The sequence below is a fragment of the Carcharhinus amblyrhynchos genome, chromosome 14, assembly GCF_965287045.1.
Source record: "Carcharhinus amblyrhynchos chromosome 14, sCarAmb.v2.hapA, whole genome shotgun sequence".
NCBI lineage: Eukaryota > Metazoa > Chordata > Chondrichthyes > Carcharhiniformes > Carcharhinidae > Carcharhinus > Carcharhinus amblyrhynchos.
Window position 1 is genome coordinate 13285260 of NC_137337.1, and position 21809 is coordinate 13307068.

Below are 21809 nucleotides of genomic sequence, written 5' to 3' on the forward strand. Positions count from 1 at the left end.
GGATTATGGCCCTTTCCAACTACATTTCAATTTGAACACTTGTTTGGAATTTTCAGTGATGGGGGGTAGGGGAGGAGGGAGTGAGCTGTTCCACAGAAAGTCAGTAAAGTCAGCCATAGGAGGGGCATGAATTACTACAGATCATACCCGGAATTCTCCAACCTTGCCCATGGCTGGGATTCTCCTGCTCCGTTGCTGTTCAATTATGGCCTTTGGTGATTATCTGTGTGCAGTTTGCTTCGGGTGCTCCGGTTTCCTCCCGCAGTCCAAAGATGTGTGGGTTAGGTAGATTGGCTAAATAGAGTTATATAGATTAGATGGATTAGAAGAGTAAATATGTGGGGTTATGAGGTTAGCCTGAGTGAGAATCGGTGCAGTCTCGATGGGCCTCCTTCTGCACTGTAGGGATTCTATGATATTCTATGAAATAGAAAGAAAGAGCAATTTGTAATGGTTAGTTTTGGCTACCAACATCAGGAATCACAAAAACACAATGATGCATAACACGCAGACCACACTGGCAAATCCCCATCATCATTCAGTCCAAAATTAGTCAACTATTCGGATTGGAGACATGATGTTACCAGGTGTTGATCTCAGAGAGAAATGACAACATCAGATCGAGAACAATTCCTTACTGCTTTCCATTGGAGGGACACAGATAGGATTTAATGAGGTTGGGATTTACTTGGAGAAGCAGCAACTGAAACATATACAAGGACAGACTCAATTTGGAATCTGGTGCAAAAGGAAGGAATGTGATTATGAAAAATTCCAGTTAATGTGAAGCTGGATGATCATCCCAGCGTCGCTTTAGCTTTCAAATGATGCACTAAAAATATACTTTCCAAGTTAAAAATTACAAAAGATAACTTAAAAATAGAAGCTCCCTGGAGGTGTCATAGAGATTTACAGTGTGGAAACAGGCCCTTCTGCCCAACTTGTTCATGTTGCCCTTTTTTCAAACCCTACGCTAGTCCCAATTGCCCATGTTTGGCCCATATCCCTCTATACCCATCTTACCCATGTAACTGTCTAAACGCTTTTTAAAAGGCAAAATTGTACCTGCTCTACTACCTCTGGCAGCTTGTTCCAGACACTCATCACCCTCTATGTAAAAGAATTGCTGCTCCGGACCCTTTTGTATCTCTCCCCTCTCACCTTAAACCAATGCCCTTTAGTTTTAGACTCCCCTACCTTCAGGAAAAGATGTTGACAATCTAGCTGATCTATGCCCCTCATTATTTTATAGACCTCTATAAGATCATACCTAAATCTGCTGCACTCCAGGGGAAAAAGTCCCAGTCTACCAGCTTTTTCTTATAGCTCAAACCATCAAGTCCTGGTAGCATCCTGGTAAATCTTTTCTGCACTCTTTCTAGTTTAATGGAACAATGTCATGAAACGGAATGTGTTTTACAGAAATGAAAGAAAATTGATGGAAGAGAAACAATCCAAGTATTTAAGAGTGACAAATGTTTGAAAAGCATTGGCCAATTATATATTTGCATGTGTTTGCAAAATAAAAAGTGGGTGGACAACATTAACAGATCTGAATGGCCTTCCCTCCAACACCATTAACAATAAAATCAATTCACTCCTTTAGAACAGAGATAACTAAACGTTTATGAGAAAAGGGCTGAAGAAAGAAATGAGAACATTATGAGACCATAATTTATGAGTACATGTTATATTAGGTGGATTGGCCATGCTGAATTAGGAGGGGCAATAGCCTCGTGGTATTATCGCTAGACTATTAATCCAGAAACTCAGCTAATGTTCCAGGGACCTGGGTTCAAATCCCACCACGGCAGATGGTGGAATTTGAATTCAATAAAAAATATTTGGAATTAAGAATCTACTGATGACCATGAAACCATTGTCAATTGTCGGAAAAACCCATCTGGTTCACTAATGCCCTTTAGGGAAGGAAATCTGCTGTCCTTACCTGGTCTGGCCTACGTGTGACACCAGATCCATGGCAAATAGTTGACTCTCAAATGCCCTCAGGCAAGTAGGGACGAGTAATAAATGCTGACCAGCCAATGACACCTATATCCCACAAATGTTTTTTTTTAAAAAATGCTCCTTAGTGTCCCAAAATGTGTAGGTTAGGGGGATTAGCAGGGTAAATGTATGGGGTTATGGGGAAGGACCTGGAATAAGATGCTGTATCGGTGAGTCAGTGCAGACTTGATGGGCAGAATGGCCTGCCGCTGTACAGTGGATATTCTATGATTTTATGTGTGAAATGTAAAAGATCAGGGCTGACCAGTGTAGGTTGTAATAGGAAGGCAGCATTCCGGAGATATGCAGGATTAGACCGTAAGATCATAGAACTTAAGAAATAGGAGTAGAATTAGGCCACTCGGTCCATTGAGTTTGTTCCGCCATTCAACCACGGCTGGTATTTTTCTCATCCCTATTCTCCTGCCTTTTCCCCATAACCCCGATCCCATTATTAATCAAGAACCTATCTATCTCTGTCTTAAAGACACTCAATGTCCTGGCCTCCACAACCTCCTGCAGCAAATAGTTCATTCGAATGACTCGTTACAGAAAACTTTTATCTCAGTGTTTCTTTTATTCATAATTAGCTGCGACTCTCAGGTGAGTCCCACACATGCTAAACAGTACCTGCTCAGTGGAAAGAGCAATCCGATAGGTCAGGTGTGACTAATTCCTTCCCACATCTCATGTTTTAAAAAGCCATCCGGCAACTTGGGGCATCGGTGACATGACACGGTTCGGTGCATTTTTATTCAGAACAAATTACATTTGCAAATTCAGGTTTCTTGACCTAGTGGGCAATCAGTGTGGAAGAATGCAAATTGCATATATCCAAATGTGGCCAGTCAGCAACATTTGATGAATCATGAGATGAATTTGTTCTGAAAACAATTGTCACATTTAGCACATTCCACACGCCACCCGATTTCTAGTAAGGAGATAAGAAATAGCGTTCCATCTTGATAACAGAATTAAACTGTTTTCACTTCCTGAAAACATATCAGAAATGTTTAACTGGTTGTTTAAGTTCTTCCTGAAGTGTATATTTTATGACTGGGCAAGTCCCAAAAATGAAATTTGATGCATGGAGGTGATCACTGATAACTTGCATTTATTTAAGTACTTTTAATGTAACTAAACTTTTCAAAGAACTTCAGAGGAGAGTTATCAAATATTATTTGACGCTGAGATGCTGAGGAGATATTAGGATCAGTAGGCAAGTTTGGTCAAAGAGGTAGGTTTGAGGGAGTGTCTTACGAGAAGTGATGAGTGTCAGGGAGAGAATTCTAAAGCTTAGAGTCGAGGCAGCTGAATTAAGGCAATGGTGGAGTGATTATCATCGTGGATACACAAGATATCCGAATTGAAGGAGTGCAGAGAGCTCTGGAGGTTGTGGGTCCAGCCCCAAGCGAGGATAGAAGATTTTGGCCAATGAGTGAGCAGGGCTGTGGAGTGATGTGAAAGCAAGAATGAGATTTTGAAAATGAGATTGTTGTTGGACCTGGATCCAGTCTCACTCAGAGGGCAATGGGGAGGGGTGAACAGGACATTGGGCACAGTAGGAAATGAGCAGCAATATCCCCTCACTCAGCATATCAGAACTCTGTCCAATAAAACAGCCAAAAACACACATTGTGCATGGATTATATTGACATTAACCAGGGGAAAGCATCTGTCTGGAAACTAATATGCATTTATATGCCCAAGGTACCATTCACTCCATTTACCTTATCCAATAAGTAGGGAAATACAGTATCAAATTGTGTGTAGATAGCAGCCTGAACTTAATACATACAGATACAAGGTAAAGTTACAAAGAACCCAGAAACATAGATCACACATTTTCACATTGGCAGCACATATCACTACAGATGGACAAACTCCAACCTCTGGAGGTATTTAAAAGGCAAAAACAGCTTGCACAAAATATGCCTGTATCCCTAATAAGAGTTGATCATAGAATCCCTACAGCACAGAAAGAGGCCATTTGGCCCATCGAGTCTGTATTGACCATAATCCCACCCAGGCCCTATCCCCGTAACCCTCATTTACTAATCCCCCTGACACTAGGCCAATCAACCTAACCCACACATCTTTGGACTGTGGTAGGGAACCAGAGCACCCAGAGGAAACCCACACAGACACAGGGAGAACATGCAAACTCCACACAGCCAGTGACCTGAGGCTGGAATTGAACCTGGGTCCCTGGCACTGTGAGGCAGCAGTGCTAACCACTATGCCACTGCGCTGCCCTGATGATGGCTGGAATTCTCCAGCCTTGTCCGCGGCTGGGATTCTCCAGTCCTGCTGCAGGGAATGGAATTTTGGCTGAGTGCCAAATTTTTTATTCTCGCCAGCAGCAGTCGCAGGGTGTCTGAGAATTCCAGCCAGTGTTTTTTCAGAGAAAATGACTAACTTTGTCTTAATTACTGAGTAATGATTAATATATAGGAGAATTCAAATGCAGGATGGAGAGCACTGAGCGTTGCTCAGATTAAATATTTTATTTTCTATATTGTTTAGATATTGCTGGAATTTTCCGGCTGTTCACTCCCCGCTGCAAGCGAGGATGGAGAACTTGCCGTTCAGCCAAATCTCCATTCACTGCAGCGGGGCTGGAGAATCCCGTCGGTGCTGACAAATTCCGGCTACACCACACAGACAACATTGCAGAATAAAATTAAACACCTAACTGTCCTCAGCACGGGAATCTGTTTATTCACCATGACAAAAGTACACTTCAAGGTTTTGGTCTCCAGAATAGTCTGAGCTTGCCATTTATGCTGAAGTTGTGCTTAAAGTTAAAAGTCAAAAATTAAGTGCCTTTATTTAACTTACTTGAAAGTGCAGGTTTTTAAAACTATTATTTATAATATACATATGGATATAATACACAAATACACAGAGGCTGCAAAAGTTTCCTATTATATACACAGATAAAATTCAATATTACTGTCGCCTGAGGCTATTAAATCGACACAATAAATGGAAAGGCTATCTTGATCATTGTCTAAGCTGCAAGAAAGAAGGCAAAAGTATTAATATTAAAGAAGGCAACAGTCTTGTATATCATACAGTCTGGGCACATCACAAGGCCGTTCCACAGGCTGAGGAAATCACATTCACATTCAGCCATTTTGAATATCGTGGTGACCTATGAGAAGCTTTTTTTTTGCCTTTTGTGATCCAACGCCCACAAAGTCCAAAGGTTGATGATCAAGAACGCAATATTATACTAAAATTCCCAGTCAATCTAATTATAAGACACACGACACTAAAACACAGTTCATCCTTCAGTCCCGGTTCTTTATGGATTCGGATCTAGTTGGCATGGGCCACCAACTTCAACGAAATACCTCAAGTGAAATGCAGGTTGTGCCACTTGATAACAACTTTCTCTGGATTGGCGCTCATATCTTGCCACTGTTCCAAAGCCTCTCCACTGCTGTCCCATCCGATCGTGATCTAAAAAGGAAAAGCACCCAAGTCACAATCAAACACGAGTAACATGTGGTTAAACTGGTTTCTCTGTCTCAGTTAAACTGGAATGATATTGCCAAATTGCATTCATTCTTCTTGTTCTGTTTCTAGATTTATCAACTGCAGTTTCTTTGTTTCGAATAAAAATTTATAAAAAAGGTTTTTAAAAATGGATCATGTACTCGGGGTTAAAGGTTGACAGGACTCAATTGGGGTTGGAGATGGCAGCAATAGTGGGACTTTCTTTGGTAATCCAGACATCCAAAATAATGCTTTTGGGGCATGGGGACCATACCAGCGAGATGCAATTGTTTAATAATTCAGTTAAATAATTTTTTAAAAAATATGGAATGGAAAGTTAAGCTAAGGTGAACAAGGCAACTCTCAGCTTGTTGTAAAAACCCATCTGGTTTACTCTTGCCCGTTCAAGAAGGAAATCTGCCGTCCTTACCCAGTCAGTCCTACATGTGACTCCAGATCCACAGCCATGTGGCTGACTCTTAACATTGCTCCAAAATGTCAAGCCATTCAGGATGTGGGCAATTAAGGATGGCAACAAGTGCTGGCCTTGCCAGTGACACCCACATCACATGGAAGAATATTGTCAAAAATCCATTGATTTTTCTCTTGACTCAGTATTATTCCTCATCACTGCCTGCTAAGAGCCAAACCGGGCAGAGCACAATGTTACAACTCATTGGCCTGTTGGGGGTATTTGGGTCTTGGAAGGGGTTGAAGAACCAAAGTCAGAGCGCACCTAATAGTCAGGAGTCCCCTGCAATGCTTAAAACTCCACAGTGTATGTGGCATCACCTGGTTGGCAGTGTTGGCGTCCAGTTAGATGGGGAAACAGACAGGTAGAGGTCGCAAGACGGTGTCAGTCTGTGCCCGATGACAGTAGGTAGGGTGATCCACAGGAGGGAAATTGAATTGGGGTTTGGGGGGTTGGGGGGGGGGAGGGTAGGGGGGAGGTGGGGGGGCGGGTGCGCAAAGGGTGGGGGGGGATGCAGTGTGGATCCTGTAGCCCTGGGACATGCTGAGGGTGGAATTAGAGTCCTGGAAATTAGAATTCAGGGATATAGAGAAGGTACCCCATTTTGGGGGATTGCCCAGGTTGGCATGTTGCACCCAGCAGGTATATGTGAAGGCACTTGCGTCACGGATCTGTTAGCCCTTACCTGCAAGCAGATTTCCACAGGAAACCCAGCCCTCTGCAATTAAAATCAAAAGCTAAAAATAATTGAGGCTGATGGTGTTGTAATATTTAAAGGGCCAATGCACATCCTTGGAATTTGCTGATCTTCCCATCTGTTAAATAGGTTTGAGGCAGGTTTGGGTCACGTTTGGAATGTTTCAGACATTACCACAGCTCCTCACCACTACCTGTTCCTTATGGTTAAAATTTCCCTCTCACATTCCAGTTTTCTTCCTGCTAGCTGATTCGAAGGCGGGTCCCAGTCCTTCACTGTTTCCAGCCCCCTGTGTATGAGTCCCGCTCTTGTATACATTAATCTGTCTAATTAATGCACACAAGGTACTGGCTGTTTCCCACCAAATCTGGCTCAATTACCTGAAGCAATATTGGTTCTCCCCTTCCTGCCTTCAAATCTTCTGAGCACTCCAGAACTATGGAAAGGCAAGGGGAGAAGCTGGACACCGCTCCCCCCGAACCCCCCTGCTCCTCCTCTAGATGATAATCACCCCTTCTAGCCTCACAGCCGCTCCTCCTCAAATCTCCCTCTTCTTGGATTCCTATTTTCATCCCAAGGCCAATCAGGAGGCGTACTTGGATTTCTTCAACTAACACATCAGGACCATCATTCTCACTGCAGCCCTGTGGCGGCACAGTGGCACAGTGGTTAGCGCTGCTGCCTCACAGTGCCAGGGACCCGGGTTCAATTTCAGCCTTGGGTGATTGTGCAAACTCCATTCAGACATTCTCCCTGTGTCTGCGCGGGTTTCCTCCGGATGCTTCAGTTTCTTCCCACAGTCCAAAAATGTGCGGATGAGGTTAATTGGCCATGTTAAATTGCCCCTTGGTGTGAGAGGGATTAGCAAGGTAAATACGTGGGGTTACAGAGATAGGGCCAGTGCAGGTTTGATGGGCCAAATGGCCTCCTTCTGCACTGTTGGGATTCTATGATTCCTGGTAAATGTCAATAGCTCCCTCTCCACATGTCACGCCTGCCACACCCAAGCCTGATAATAATAAGCTGCTTCTTAAATCAGCCCTGACATCCGACCATCGTGTCAACTCCCTACTCACCTCTCAATTCCTTGATCAGAATTAACAAGCAGGAGACCTTTCAAGATTTCTTACGGTTGCTGGATAAATTGGGTTTAATTTAGTTCTGCCTGGAGCACTGTTTTCTTAGTAACCGTCAGTATTCTTAGTACCTTAGCCACCTGTCACTTGCCTAAAGAAAATATTCTTTGTGTAACAGAGGCTTTACTGGTGATCATTCTGTGATCAGATGCCTGTAATGTACTCTGACCTCCCCAGACAGAAGAATCATCCATCAAACCTAACTGAGGAGCAAATAATCTTCAGGAATGTTTAATATTGCTAGGGATGCCATGAAAGGCAATTAGCAAATTAGTCGGTCAGCAAGGAGAATAAGGAATAAATCAAAGAGGTTTTAATTGTTTGTGAGTAACTAGAGAGATGTGGGGCAGCCTCACTTTGCCACCTTAAAGCAGGGGAAGGCAAAAGATTTCACAAGAGGTTACTGCAGAAGGTCAGAGGACATGGAGTTGGGGGTAGGGTGTTAGCGTGGATAGAGGATTGGTTGTCAAATAGGAGGCAGAGAGTGGGGGTCAATGGGTGCTATTCGGATTGGCAGTTGGTGACTAGTGGGGTGCCCCAGGGGTCGGTGCTGGGGCCTCAGCTATTTACCATTTATATAGATGATCTGGAGGAGGGAACCGAGTGTAGGGTGTCGAAATTTGCTGATGACACCAAGATTGGGGGAAAGGCAAATTGTGCGGAGGGTGTGGAGAGTCTACAGAAGGATCTAGATAGGCTGGGCGAATGGGCCAGGAAATGGCAAATGGAATTTAATGTTGGCAAGTGTGAGGTGGTCCACTTTGGTAGGAAGAATGGTAGGAAGGACTATTACTTACGTGGCGAAAAACTGCAGCAGGCGACGGTGCAGAGGGACCTCGGGATCCTTGTGCATGAGTCGCAAAAACCCAGCCTGCAGGTGCAGCAGGTGGTCAGGAAGGCGAATGGGATGCTGGCCTTCATAGCGAGGGGGATTGAATATAAAAGTAGGGAGGTCTTGCTGCAGCTGTATAGGGCATTGGTGAGGCCGCAGCTGGAGTACTGTGTGCAGTTTTGGGCGCCGCACCTGCGCAAGGATATTTTGGCCTTGGAGGGAGTGCAGAGCAGGTTTACTAGGCTGATACCGGAGTTGAGGGGGTTGAGCTATGAGGAGAGGCTGAATAAACTAGGCTTGTACTCGTTAGAGTTTAGAAGAATGAGGGGAGATCTCATTGAGACGTATAAGATGATGAATGGGATGGATAGGATAGAGGTGGAGAGACTCTTCCCGCTCAAAAAAGACAGTAGGACTAGGGGGCACAGCCTCAAGATAAAGGGGGGACGGTTTAGAACGGAGTTGAGGAGGAACTTCTTCACTCAAAGGGTGGTGAATATCTGGAATTCTCTGCCCGTTGAAGTGGTGGAGGCTGCCTCACTAAATATTTTTAAGAAGCGGGTTGATGGGTTTTTGATAAGAGAGGGGATTAAGGGTTATGGGGAGAGGGCGGGAAAGTGGAACTGAGCCACGACAGATCAGCCATGATCTTATTGAATGGCGGGGCAGGCTCGAAGGGCCAGATGGCCTACTCCTGCTCCTATTTCTTATGTTCTTATGTGGCTGAGTTGGTTGTACTGTCTGAGCTGCTAAAGGTTCCTGGTTCAAATCCCACTCCAGGAGATGAAAGATTGACCTGAGGTCTTCTCGGGTGGATGTAAGAAGTCACTCAGCACCAGCTTCATAGAATCCCTACAATGTAGAAGAAAGCCATTCGGCCCATCGAGTCTGTACCGACCACAATCCCAATCAGGTCCTATCCCCATAACCCCATGCATTTATCCTAGCTAATTCCCCCCAACATTAAGGGGCAATTTAGGGTGGCCTGCAATCTTTTGGACTATTGGAGGAAACTGTAGCACCCAGAGGAAAACCACGCAGACACGAGGAGAACATGCAGACTCCATACAGACAGTGACCCAAGCCAGGAATCGAACATGGGTCCCTGGCACTGTGAGGCAACAGTGCTAACCACTGTGCCACCATGCTGCTGGGAATCGAACCCAGGTCCCTGGCACTGTGAGGCAACAGTGCTAACCACTGTGCCACCATGCTGCTGGGAATCGAACCCAGGTCCCTGGCACTGTGAGGCAACAGTGCTAACCACTGTGCCACCATGCCACGCCGGCTGCAGGAAGTACAGGGGAATTCTGCTCAATATTTATCCCTCAATTTTCATGATCTCACAAAAAAGATCTGGTTCCTATTCCATTATTGCCTGTGGGAGCTTGCTGTGTATAAACTGGCAGCCAAATTTCCTGTGATACAGCAGTGACGATACTCAACAATACTTCATTAGCCACACCGTGAGACGGCTGGTGTTTGTGAGTGGTGTTACACAAATGCAATTCTTCCTTTAAATGGAAAGCTGTAACTTGGGTTTTCTTCCCTTTACCCAAGAGGGCCATGGGTCTCACTGTCCCACCATCGCTGGCCCTGTCTCTAGCTGCCCAGGTGCCAAGCTCCGGAATTCCCTCCCTAGGCCTCTTGGCCTCTCTTCTCCTTTAAGGCGCTCCTCAAAACCTGCCTCTCCGTCCAGGTAATTTGGAGAGTGAACATTTTTTAACCATTTAGAAGAGTGAGAGGCCACTTGATTCAGACAAATAAGATCTCGAGGGGACTTGGCAAGAGTGACTGTGGAGAGCATGTTTCCCCTTGTGGGAGAATTGAGCACTTGGGAGTCACTGTTTAAAACCGGGACGAGGCAAAATTATTTTCTTTGAGAGGATTGTGAGTCTTTGAAACTCTCTTCCAGATAAGGTGGTGGAGAGTCTTTGAATATTTTTAAGGCAGAGGTGGATAGATTCTTGGTGAGCAAGGGGGAGATAGGTTATTGGGGCAATGTGCAGTTGAGATTACTATCAGATCAATCACAATCTTATTAAAAAGTGCAGCAGGCTCAAGGGGCTGAATGGCCTCCTCTTGCTTCTTGTTTGTATGTTCATGTGTTCAACACATGTACACATGGCCACGGACTTTCAACGGGTCGTACTTGGGCTGCTCTTGGATGTTCGAGAGTAGCCTAGTGCTTTGTGTCGTTAGTGTGTGCTTAAACTGGACCAGATGCTGGGCAACACAACAGCTCAGTGACTATCACTGTTTGCTGTGCAGGCACATGGATTTGGGCCAGTGTCTGTGGGAGTTTGCGCATTCTCCCCGTGCTTGCGTGGGTTTTCTCCGGGTGCTGCAGTTTCCTCCCACACCCCAAAGATGTGCTATTTAGGCTGATTGGAGGTAATAAATTGTCCCAAATTAGTTTCCCTCAATGTGGAATGCCATAAACAATAGATAAGGATCATGGGTGGAGGGGGGGACTGGTAATGTTAAAATGGCGGCGCGGGCTCGTTGGGCCGAAGGGCCTGTTTCCCAGGCTGTTTTTGTTCTTTTTGCTCTCTGTTCTTTGGACTTCCTACCCACTAAAAACTGCAGTAATTAGGAATCTGTAACAGTGTAATAATCTTATCAGAGAATGCGGGACCTCAGTAAACAGGACAGGCAATTGTGCATTCCTTTACTGGAGTGAAGAATCCTCAAAGAACCATGCAGAATTTAAACCAGGAAGTTAGAAGCATAAACAGAAAATGCTGGGAAAAATCTCAGCATCTGTGGCGAGAGAATAGAGCCAACGTTTTCAGTCTGGATGACCCTGACTTGAAATGGTGATTCTATTCTCTCTCCACAGATGCTGAGAGACCTGCTGAGATTTTTCCAGCATTTTCTGTTTCCGTTTCAGATCCCAGCATCTGCAGTGATTCGCTGTTATCTTAAAGAAGTTAGAAGGTTTGACTCAGTGGCAAATCTCACAGAGAATCATAAGCAAATAAACAGATTAAAAAAAATACAATTTAAGGTCAAGACAAACAGGTGATGGGTATTAATTGTTTTTGAGCCCATAGCAATAAGGAGTCATCCTTTTTATTTGTTAATCTTCTGGTTTTCTTCAAAAGAGCTTCTCGATAGGGGCTGGCTGGGACACTGGGTGAGATGGGAGGAGAGCTGAAGGAGGGGGGGGAATCTCATAGAGACTTATAAAACTCAACAGGACTAGACAGAGTAGATGCAGGGAGGATGTTCCCAATGGTGGGTGAGTCCAGAACCAGGATTCAGAATCTGAGGATCTGAGGATACCGGGTAGACCATTTGAGAAGGAAATGAGGAGATATTTCTTCACCCAGAGTGGTGAGCCTGCGGAATTCATTACCACAGGAAGTAGTTGAGGCTAAAACATTGAATGTATTCAAGGGGCAGCTGGATATAGCACTTGGGGCGAATGGGATAAAAGGTTATGGGGAAAAAGCAGGATTAGGCTATTGAGTTGGATGATTAGCCCTGATCATGATGAATGGCAGAGAAGGTCAAAGGGCCAAATGACCTCCTCCTGCTCCTATCATCTATGTTGAACAAATAACCCTCTCCATGAAGAAAAGCTCTCCGTCTTGGTTTCAGCTTGAATCCTCTAAATGTCTCAAGAGCTCGTCTACCATCCTTAAGTAGATGGCAAGCACACCCTCTGAACACTGATCACCCAATTCAGCAAAAATCAGTGCTGGGTGACTGTTCCCCGCACACTTGTCTCCAACCTCAAATCCTGATTTTAAACCAAAAATCCTGGCCCATGTCACAGTCTGCATCAAATCGGCTTCGCAGGTAGACAATGTGATTAAGAAGGCGTATGGCGTACTGGCCTTCATCAATCGAGGAATTGAGTTTAGGAGCTGTTGCAGCTGTATAAGATCCTGGTCAGACCCCACTTGGAGTACTGTGCTCAGTTCTGGTCGCCTCATTACAGGAAGGATGTGGAAGGCTTTGAAAGGGTGCAGAGGAGATTTACAAGGATGTTGCCTGGATTGGGTGGCATGCCTTATGAGGATAGGTTGAGAGAGCTCAGTCTCTTCTCTTTAGAGAGAAGGATGAGAGGTGACCTGATAGAGGTGTATAAGATGTTGAGAGGTATAGATCGGGTTGATTCTCAGAGGCTTTTTCCCAGGGCTGAAATGGCTGCCACAAGAGGACACAGGTTTAGGGTGCTGGGGAGTAGGTACAGAGGAGATATCAGGGGTAAGTATTTCACTCAGAGGGTGATGGGTGCGTGGAATTGGCTGCCATCGGTAGTGGTGGAGGTGGATTCGATAAGGTCTTTTAAGAGACTTCTGGATGAGTACATGGGACTTAGTAGGATTGCCCAGGTAAGCCTACTAGGTAGCGATGTTCGGCGCAACTTGTGGGCCGAAGGGCTGTAGTTTTTCTATGTTCTATGTTCTATTGCAGCACAGGCAATAAAAGTTATATATTTCTCAAACCCTGCCATGGTGCCGACTTGCTTTTGTCTATAAAGACCTCTTTGAAATCGAGTGGAAAATGAGCTTTAAAAACAGAAGGAAAAATATCCCAAATTAAACTGGCGAAAATGATATGGTTGACATTTGCCACCTTCCAGAGTCAGAATTTTACCTGGAGGACAGTAATGGATAGTCCACTGCATAGTCAAGAACTACCTATTTAACTGAACCTGTAATGAAAGGCAGCTTTGTTCTTAAATAAATAACTGGGGAGAAACCTGAACTGTGAAAACTATCAAGCATCAAGACATCAGCAGTGCTTAAAGGGTATAAATCTCGGGTTGTACAATATAAAGCAAATATTGAAGACATTGGTCAAATCTGAATTGATTCCATGTGATTCAGCAATAGTGGTTTCCCTACTCCTCAGAATGAATCTCGATGGATCTCAGTGGAAGATGTGACTAAAGATTTGAATCAGATACCACCAACCCAAGAACAGAAGATCCAAGTTAAAGGAATGCCTTTCTTGTTACACATCAATCGAGGGATTGGTTTATTTATGTGGTAGGTGCAGTGTTGCGTCTACACATTAACAGTCTAACCCGGCAGGGAAAAAAATAATAATAAATAATGATAGGCAGAAATAAATCTTTCTGCCCTACATAGAGTCGGAAAGTCATTTTTCTGGAAAGAGATCTTGTAGATGAGCGAACTTCTGCAAAAATACTTAACCGAATCTAGTTCATCCAGAAACTCGGGTCTCTGGGGACCTGGGTTCGAATCCCATCAGAGAAGATGGTAGAATTGGGGTGAATAATTTAAAAAAATCTGGAATTAAGAATCTACTGTGACCATGAAAATTGTTGATTGTCAGAAAAACTCACCTGGTTGACTAATGTCCTTGGGGGAAGGAAATCTGCCATTTTTACCTAGTCTGGCCTACATGTGACTCCAGAGACAGAGCAATGTGCTTGACTCTCAACTACCACTCAGTTCAAGGGCAACTAGGGATGGCCAATAAATGCTGGCCAGCCAGCAACGCCCATGTCCCACGATTGAATTATATTAAAAAAGCTGTACTTGATGGGTTGACATGGGCAAGGTTGATCAGACAATGGAGAGTTGTGAAGGCAATTTAAAATAGAAACAAAAGCAGAAAATGCCAGAAAAATCTCAGCAGGTCTTACAGCATCTGTGGAGAGAGATTAGAGCCAACCCTTTTGAGTCTGGCTGACCCTTTGTCAGTGTTCTATTTAACATAGAAAATGGCCTCAGCAGCCTGCGCAGCATTGTTGGTGAGGGTGGAACCCCTCCAGTGAGCATCCTGTGGCTGTGGCTGCAGTCAGGTAGGGCCTCAGAGCCTGCCTGGAGTGCTAGGCCCCAGGTCTGTCACTAGGATACTGATCCAGGCTGGAAAATGCTGCCATCAGCATCTGAATGGACCTGTCATATCTTAAGCTGATCTTTCTTTACACCCTATCTGTAACTGCAATGCAATATCTTACACCGTCTCCTTTCCTCCTCCCTATGTTCTCTATGAATAGTATGCTTTGTCCATATAGTGCGCACGAAAGAATACTTTTCACTGTATCCCAATACATGTGACAATAATAAATCAAATCAAAGCCAAAATCCCAGTTGGCCGACGTCAATAATAAACCCTTAACTTGTTGAATGATAACTGAAAGTGCTGAGGAATATTACTCACTACATCCAGAAGTCCAGCACTTGACGTTCTGATGAAACTGATGGTCCCAATAACTCACAACTCTTAATATATCAAGAAATCATAAATGTAGAACAGCTGCAGCTGAAGTCTGAGGCATTGATTCAGTGCCATGTTTCTGGTCAGCTCTCGAACAAAAAGTGTGCCTGCCAGTTTTTACTACATATTGCAATGTTCGTATCAATTCACCACCCCTTTCTTATATTCATATTATCCTCTTTCTGGTTGGAAATGTGGGTTGGAAGAAATATCTGTCACTGCCCTCAGGTCCCCCAGCAAAAGAGTATATAAATAAAACACAATAGGAAGGATTAGATTAAAATGTCGCTCATTTCAATCTAATCCTTAGATTAGATTAAAATGAGGTAAAGTGCAGGTTGCTGACTCACTGCCCAAAGGGGAGTTTACAACAAAGCTCGAAACACACATTGTGTTTCCCATTTCATGAGTACCTCCAACTCCACCAATTTAGCCAACATTACCTGACCCAGAAAGTGTTTTCTTCTCACTGAGCTCTTGCTGTAGAGTTTCATGTTGAAACTGACCCTCTGGAGATGGAGGCTATTCTGAACGACAGGAAACAGGAACGTTTCTCCCCATTTCACCTGACCGTTTACAGCTTTCAGGGGACGAGTCTTCTTCTTGTCAAACAGCCCATCTTTCGTTTCCATGGTTATCTTCACATAGAAATCTAAACGGGGGCGGGGGAGGGGGCATCGATGGAAAAATGCACAGTTAAAAATGCAGCAGAAAGGATATGTCCAATCTGAGCCCCTTAAGCTTGTCACAGTTTCCAGAAAGCATTGCATTTTGATTGTACACCAAGAAAAAAAAATGGATTGGGCAAATTCCCCCTTCGTGTCCCAAGGTGTGTAGATTGGATGGGATTAATGGGATTGGCCATGGTAAATGTGCGGGGTTACGGGGATAGGGTAGGGAAGAGGGCCTGGGAAGATACTCTGTCAGACAGTTGGTGCAGACTCGATGGGCTAAATGGTCTCTGTTGCATTGTCGGATTCTGTGATTGCATGAATGACCCAAATGCAGGAGGCACCCAGGAAAATAGATCCTGGGGGGAAATCACCGTTCAAAGATGTGCGGGTTAGGTTGATTGGCCGTGCTTTATTGACCCTTGTGTCGGGGGATTAGCAGGACAAATGTTTGGAGTTACGGGAATAGGGCCTGGGTGAGATTGCGGTCAGTGCAGACTCGATGGGCCAAATGGCCTCTTCTCCACTGTGGAGATTCTGTGATTCTACGAACGACCCAAAATCAGGAAGCGCTCAATCGCCCAGGAAAATAGATCCTTGGAGGAAATTGCTGTCTTCCTGGTTCACAGAATCTGAGACAATACTTTGGACCTTCACACCCCTTGAATTCCATTGCTTTTAGTTGCACACTCAGAGAGCCATGTGCAGTTCTGGCCAGCATTTTATAGAAAGATATGAATGTATTGGGTGCAGATAAAATTTCCAAGGATCATATCACAAATGTGTGGGGTTTTTATTTCAGGAAAGGATTTTCATGTTGGAATTCTTCCATCTGGGATCAAGTCCCATGGTGGGAATGTGGAGTGTTTCCCATTGCGGAGGCCAGCATGAAACCTCATTAATTATGCATCCAGGGATTGGGGTGCCCTATTCCGTGGTGAGGTGGGCATGATGATGTTAGTGCCGCCATCATATCTGGGCACCATATTGAAAAGACACCCAACACGGCCGACCCACTGTTGAATAAATGAGATGGACCTCCTGAAAAAGGTGGATCTCCAGCAACACCCAGAGGCTGGACGATGGACCCCCTCAATGATACAGAATCTGGAAGATTCACCTGTAGGCGCTCCCCTACCCACTGCAGTGGTGCTCAGGGGTCCTGAGTTGCTGGCGGCCTCTGGCTCAAACTCCAGAGGCAGTGTGGGCATTGTTCACGTGAATTCTGACTTATATAGACTGCATTGTTCCAGACTTGTTCTGGACTGGGATGTAGCTCAGTTTCATGCCAGCCTTCAGCGGGTTTCCTGATTTGTTGTGGTGGGCACGAGTGGAAGGAAATTCATGCCAGCGTAAAACAGATTTTTGTACCCATGTAGAATTCTCCCCATCCTGATTGCCATTGGGCCTGTCTGTGGTACCATGGGAGAATTCCACCCTTTGTCTAGGCTGGTGGGGTGACCTAATAGAGGCCTTTAAAATTATGAAAGGTTTTAATAGAGTGGATGCAGAGATAATGGGCCGGAATTTCTTGGGTGAGGCAGCAGGTTTGAATTGGGGACATATTGGCTATTGACAGACTTCAGGAGCCATGTTTGCGAAATGGAGACAGGGGAGAAAAAGCTTTTAGCAAATTATTTGAGTTGATGAAGGCCCAGGGTATAACATAGGTCTCTTGGGCCTCAGTTGTCACAGAGATTGTGCCCTATCCCCCATCAGAAGATCAAATTTCTACACCGTCTCCCTCCCCCCACCAAGCCCCCAGTGCACTTTCAACTTAGTTGTTCCAAAAGTTAATAAGAGCAACACCAGTTTCAGAACTTGAGCAAACAAAGTCTGCATTAATACTTACTCAACGCCAGAGGTGTTGAGGATGTTGGCAAGTTCTGTACTTCCAGGATTTGTAGCTGGATCCGATTACTGATGGCCTGAAAACATGTTCCTATTTGTAGAGTCGCATGGCAGCTCTAGACAAAAAGAAAATATCACACTTCAACACTCAGTCAGAAAAATCATAAAAAACAAGTAGAAGGTTAAAAGTTAAAGTTTACTTATTAGTCACAACTAGGCTTACATTAACGTTGCAATGAAGTTACTGTGAAAATCCCCTACGTCGCACTCCAGCGCCTATTTCAGGTCAATGCATCTAACCAGCATGTCGTTCAGGATGTGGGAGGAAACCGGAGCACCCGGAGAAAAAACAAATGGAGACACAGGGAGAACGTGCAAACTCCACACAGGCAGTGATCCAAGCCAGGAATTGAACGCAGGTCCCTGGCACTGTGAGGCAACAATGCTAATCACTGTGCCACAAAAAAAAAACTAAGTTACGATTCAGTTCCTGCTTGCTACTGTAATGATTTGGAAAATAATTTCAAAGTGGCTTTTGAAAAAATCTGAAACTTAAAAGATTAAACTGACTTTCCCAACATGCCCCATGACCCAAAGCAATGACGAAACTGAACCGATTCTGCCAGATAAACATATTCAATCAGATTGATCCAAGTCTCCCTGCCGTGCTTCTGAGTGAGATGTTCAGGTTCTGCACTGGGACCTGCCTCTGTGTGCCATATACAAGTGAAAATACAAGTGCCCGCTTTCATTTATTGGCCGGAGGCCAAGTCCTACGGGCACCAAGGCAAAGTACATTAATCGTTAATCCTGCCTTCTTATAAGCGAGTTTCCTGGAAGACCAGAGGACTGGGTCAACAAGCCAGCAGCAGAAGATAAAACAAATTGAAATAGAATTAAGATCAAGAGCAGGCTCAGAAATGTCAGTTTGAAAAAACAAATACAAAAATGCCTTTGCCCTAGGCCAACCGGTTTTGTAGCATTAGGCCCAAATACTGGAACACTAAAAATACCAACGTAAAGTATCTCGTGTATTGCAATACCAGGAACACGATTGCTGCAATAACCTTGAAGCAAATATTACAATCTTACACACAAATAATTAATTCAGACACTTTGCTGTTTCTTGAGTATTAACTGTTACTTGAATATCCTATGCTACATTTTTCTCAAAACCATACTTCTCATTCATTCTAATCTCATTCTTTATCCTCTGCCTCCCTACCTTACAGTAACTGGAGAATGGGATAACCAAGACAAAGATTGGGATTTCCTCCCCGCCACCCACCCGCCCCCCCAACCCCTGAAATCTGGGTTCAATTCTGGCCTTGGGTCACTGTCTGTGTGGGGTTCTCCACATGTCAGTGTGGGTTTCCTCCAGATGCTCCGATTTCCTCCCACACTCCAGAGATCTACAGGTTAGATTGATTGACAATGCTAACTTGTCCTCAGTGCTGGGGGATTAATAGTGTAAATAGATAGGGTTTCGGGGATGGGGCCTGGGTGGGATTGTTGTCAGTGCAGCCTCAAAGGGCTGAATGGCCTCCTTCTGCACTGTAGGGATTTTGTGATTCTATGTTTGCCCACGATGTGGTTTCTCCCCGGACTCATCCCCAATGTAAATGATCACCACTACAGGAGACACTCCAAGTAAAATCCTAATACAGTGCTCAGCAGAAACCCAACAGATTGATAAGTGATAGGCAAGACATACTCACCGGGTTCTTTGAAGGTTGAGTAATATCAAGCCAGAGGTTTGACTCCACATCGCTTAATTCTCTGAGTGACACTGAGCATTCACCAATAATCCTCTTCCGGGGAAGTTGAGTCATAATGTTGATGACAAGGCCATGTTTTTGGAGAATAGGCAGTTTGATATTAAACACAAAGGTCTCCAGGAACATCAAAACCTAGGAAAAGATAAAGAGATAATCCTCCGGCCAACAGATGTGAAAGCTCCTGAGTTAGTAACATTGTCACACACTGCCAAGGTCAGTCCTCAGTATTAACTACACTCCTCTACTGACCTCTTTCCCAGCCATCTTCTTCCTTGCTCTCACTCTTTTCATTTCAAACGCTCCCACCCCACACATCCACATTCCTCTACCTCATGCCTTATCTCCTGTTCTCTCCCTCCCTCTTTGGCACCTTGTTCCTCTCCTAAATCTCAATCTCTCCCTCCCTCCCTTCCATTGTGGCTCCCATCTCCTATTTGCTCCCTCTCTACTCTCAATATCTCACTCGCTGTCCACAAGGATCCCTGGCTAAAGCTTCCTGCCTCTGATCTTCCCGCCCGGATGCCCGTCTGTCAGTTTGGTCAGGCTGTCCGGCAGGAAACAGCGGAGTTGGTAAAATTGACTGGCGTTCCCCCGCTGTCCCCAACTTTGCCCACTCTAACCCAGTCCCACTCCACAAATACTGGGGCTCACATGAATCGGCAAGGGTTTGAGATTTCAGGAGTTAAATGTTCAGAAAGGGGCAGATTTTGAACTTTGGTACAACTCAAGACACTAAGTGAGTGATCAAACTCAAATAACTATCATCGCCACGCCAAAATGTACGTTACGTTAAAGAGAAAGGGTGGCATTTTCCAACCCGTGCTTGCCCCAAAGCCAGAAAATCCCACCTGATGTTAGTGGACCTTTGTATGGTTGGGTCCTGTCCACTGTGATTCCTGTGGTGGGTGGGATGCGAAAATTCCATCCAAAAACTCAAACAGAGCAGCACGTGTGTTAAAGTCAGCACTCTTGGTAAGGCCATGACTGAAAACTTGTGAACCTTATCTCCTATATAAGAACACACCCACACGATACAAAGGGTGGGATTTTCCAGCCACTCCCGATGGCAGGATTTTCCGGTCCCAGGGACGCACCCCACCCCCACCATGGGTTCTCCAGTGGATGGTTTGAACAACGGGAAATCCATTTGACAGCAGTGGGACAGGAAGATCCCACCACCAGCCAATGGGTACGGGCCGTGGAGATTTTTTGAGTGTTCCAAGGGAATGATGAGAAACTCTGAAAGTGAGTGTCACAATTCAGCAAATACAGTGAAGAAGTTTATGATCAGGAATTCGAACACAGTCAACAGCTCTGGCACCCTTTTAGGTCACACAAAACTCACGCAATGGAAACCCAAATCATTTATTCCGAACATAAAACACCTTTCGTGAGACAACTGTCTGGGCAATCTTAACAATGCCTCTGTGCGAGTTAATATTTTACTCTACCTAAAGTACACAGAGTGTTACAGCACAAACAGGGTTGAGTTTGATCGTAAGCCAAATCTATGACAGTGCCCTTCAAGTTACCAAGCTCAAAACTCTACAGGCAAGCAGATTAACTTGGAGGTACTAAATTCTGAAAATCCCTTATGCGATCTATCCGATTTCAACACTGGTTCTCATCACCACATCCAGAGCAATAGAGGCAACTCAGAAGTTGGATTAAATTCAAGGCTGCAAAGGACTGGTTCAGATGTAGCCCGATTCAATACATAGTTCAGATCCTCAGTGATCCGTCACTGATAATACTTATATCCACCTCAGAGGCTGTAATGTAGGAGTAATGTAATGGTTTGTAATCTTGGGGTCACGTTCATTCAATGTTGCACTTTTTAAAATATCCTGCTCAATTTGCTTATCTATTTTGGTCTCTATGTGATTGTTACATGTTTTCAAGTTTTTAATCGGATACATACACTATATATGAATTTTTGACGTAAGTTAAACTGCAATTCGGGCTGAGAACATGTTTCTTGGATAAAATACCATTACAATTTGATCCATTTAATCTGCATTGGTCTCTTTCTCTATGCAAGCCAACTATTCTGATTCCACTCCCCTGTGCACCCTGTGTATCCTCTCAATGTTCCTCCTTTTCAAACAACTGCCTCATTGAATGTTAAAAAGGAATTGTGCTCCAAGAAGTGCTTGTGACAGGGAATTCTGACCATTTTCTGTGAAAGGCATTTTGTGCTCAGCATTACGGAGAGATTAATGCTCGCTGATTTACACGGGCTCCTGGTTAAGCAACATCTCAAATTTAAAATCCACATTTCTTTTCTCTCTTTGACCTCCTCCCTCCCAGGCTCCTTCATCCTCACAAATAGAATTCCTACAGTACAGAAGGAGGCCATTTGGCCCACTGAGCCTGTACTGACCACAATCCCACCCAGGCCTTATCGCTATAACCCCAAACATTTACCCTGCTAATCCCCCTGTCATTAAGAGGCAATTTAGCACGGCCAGTCAACCTCAGTAAAAAGTCTGACAGCACCAGGTTTCAGTCCAACCGATTTATTTGTTTTATTCTTTTTACTGTGTTGTCAGACTTTTTACTGTGTTTACCCCAGTCCAACGCCAGCATATCCACATCAGTCAACCTAACCCACATACCTTTGGATCGTGGGAGGAAACCAGAGCACCCAGAGG

The 21809-nt window shown here is 44.5% G+C and overlaps 1 protein-coding gene across 5 annotated transcripts in view; it reads right to left on the bottom strand.

The window, feature by feature from the left end:
• Positions 1-3104: 3104 nt before the first annotated feature.
• The window catches only part of tc2n (tandem C2 domains, nuclear), a 55646-nt gene continuing 36941 nt past the window's right edge, over positions 3105-21809 (bottom strand). For all 5 annotated transcript variants that reach the window (XM_080202317.1, XM_080202315.1, XM_080202313.1 and 2 more), the window contains 4 exons: positions 19096-19287; positions 17379-17493; positions 15299-15507; positions 3105-5475 (listed from right to left, as the gene is read on the bottom strand). In XM_080202317.1, the coding sequence (XP_080058443.1) occupies positions 5368-5475; positions 15299-15507; positions 17379-17493; positions 19096-19287 (624 nt within the window). In that variant the 3' untranslated portion in view covers positions 3105-5367. The remainder of the gene's footprint in view (positions 5476-15298; positions 15508-17378; positions 17494-19095; positions 19288-21809) is intronic.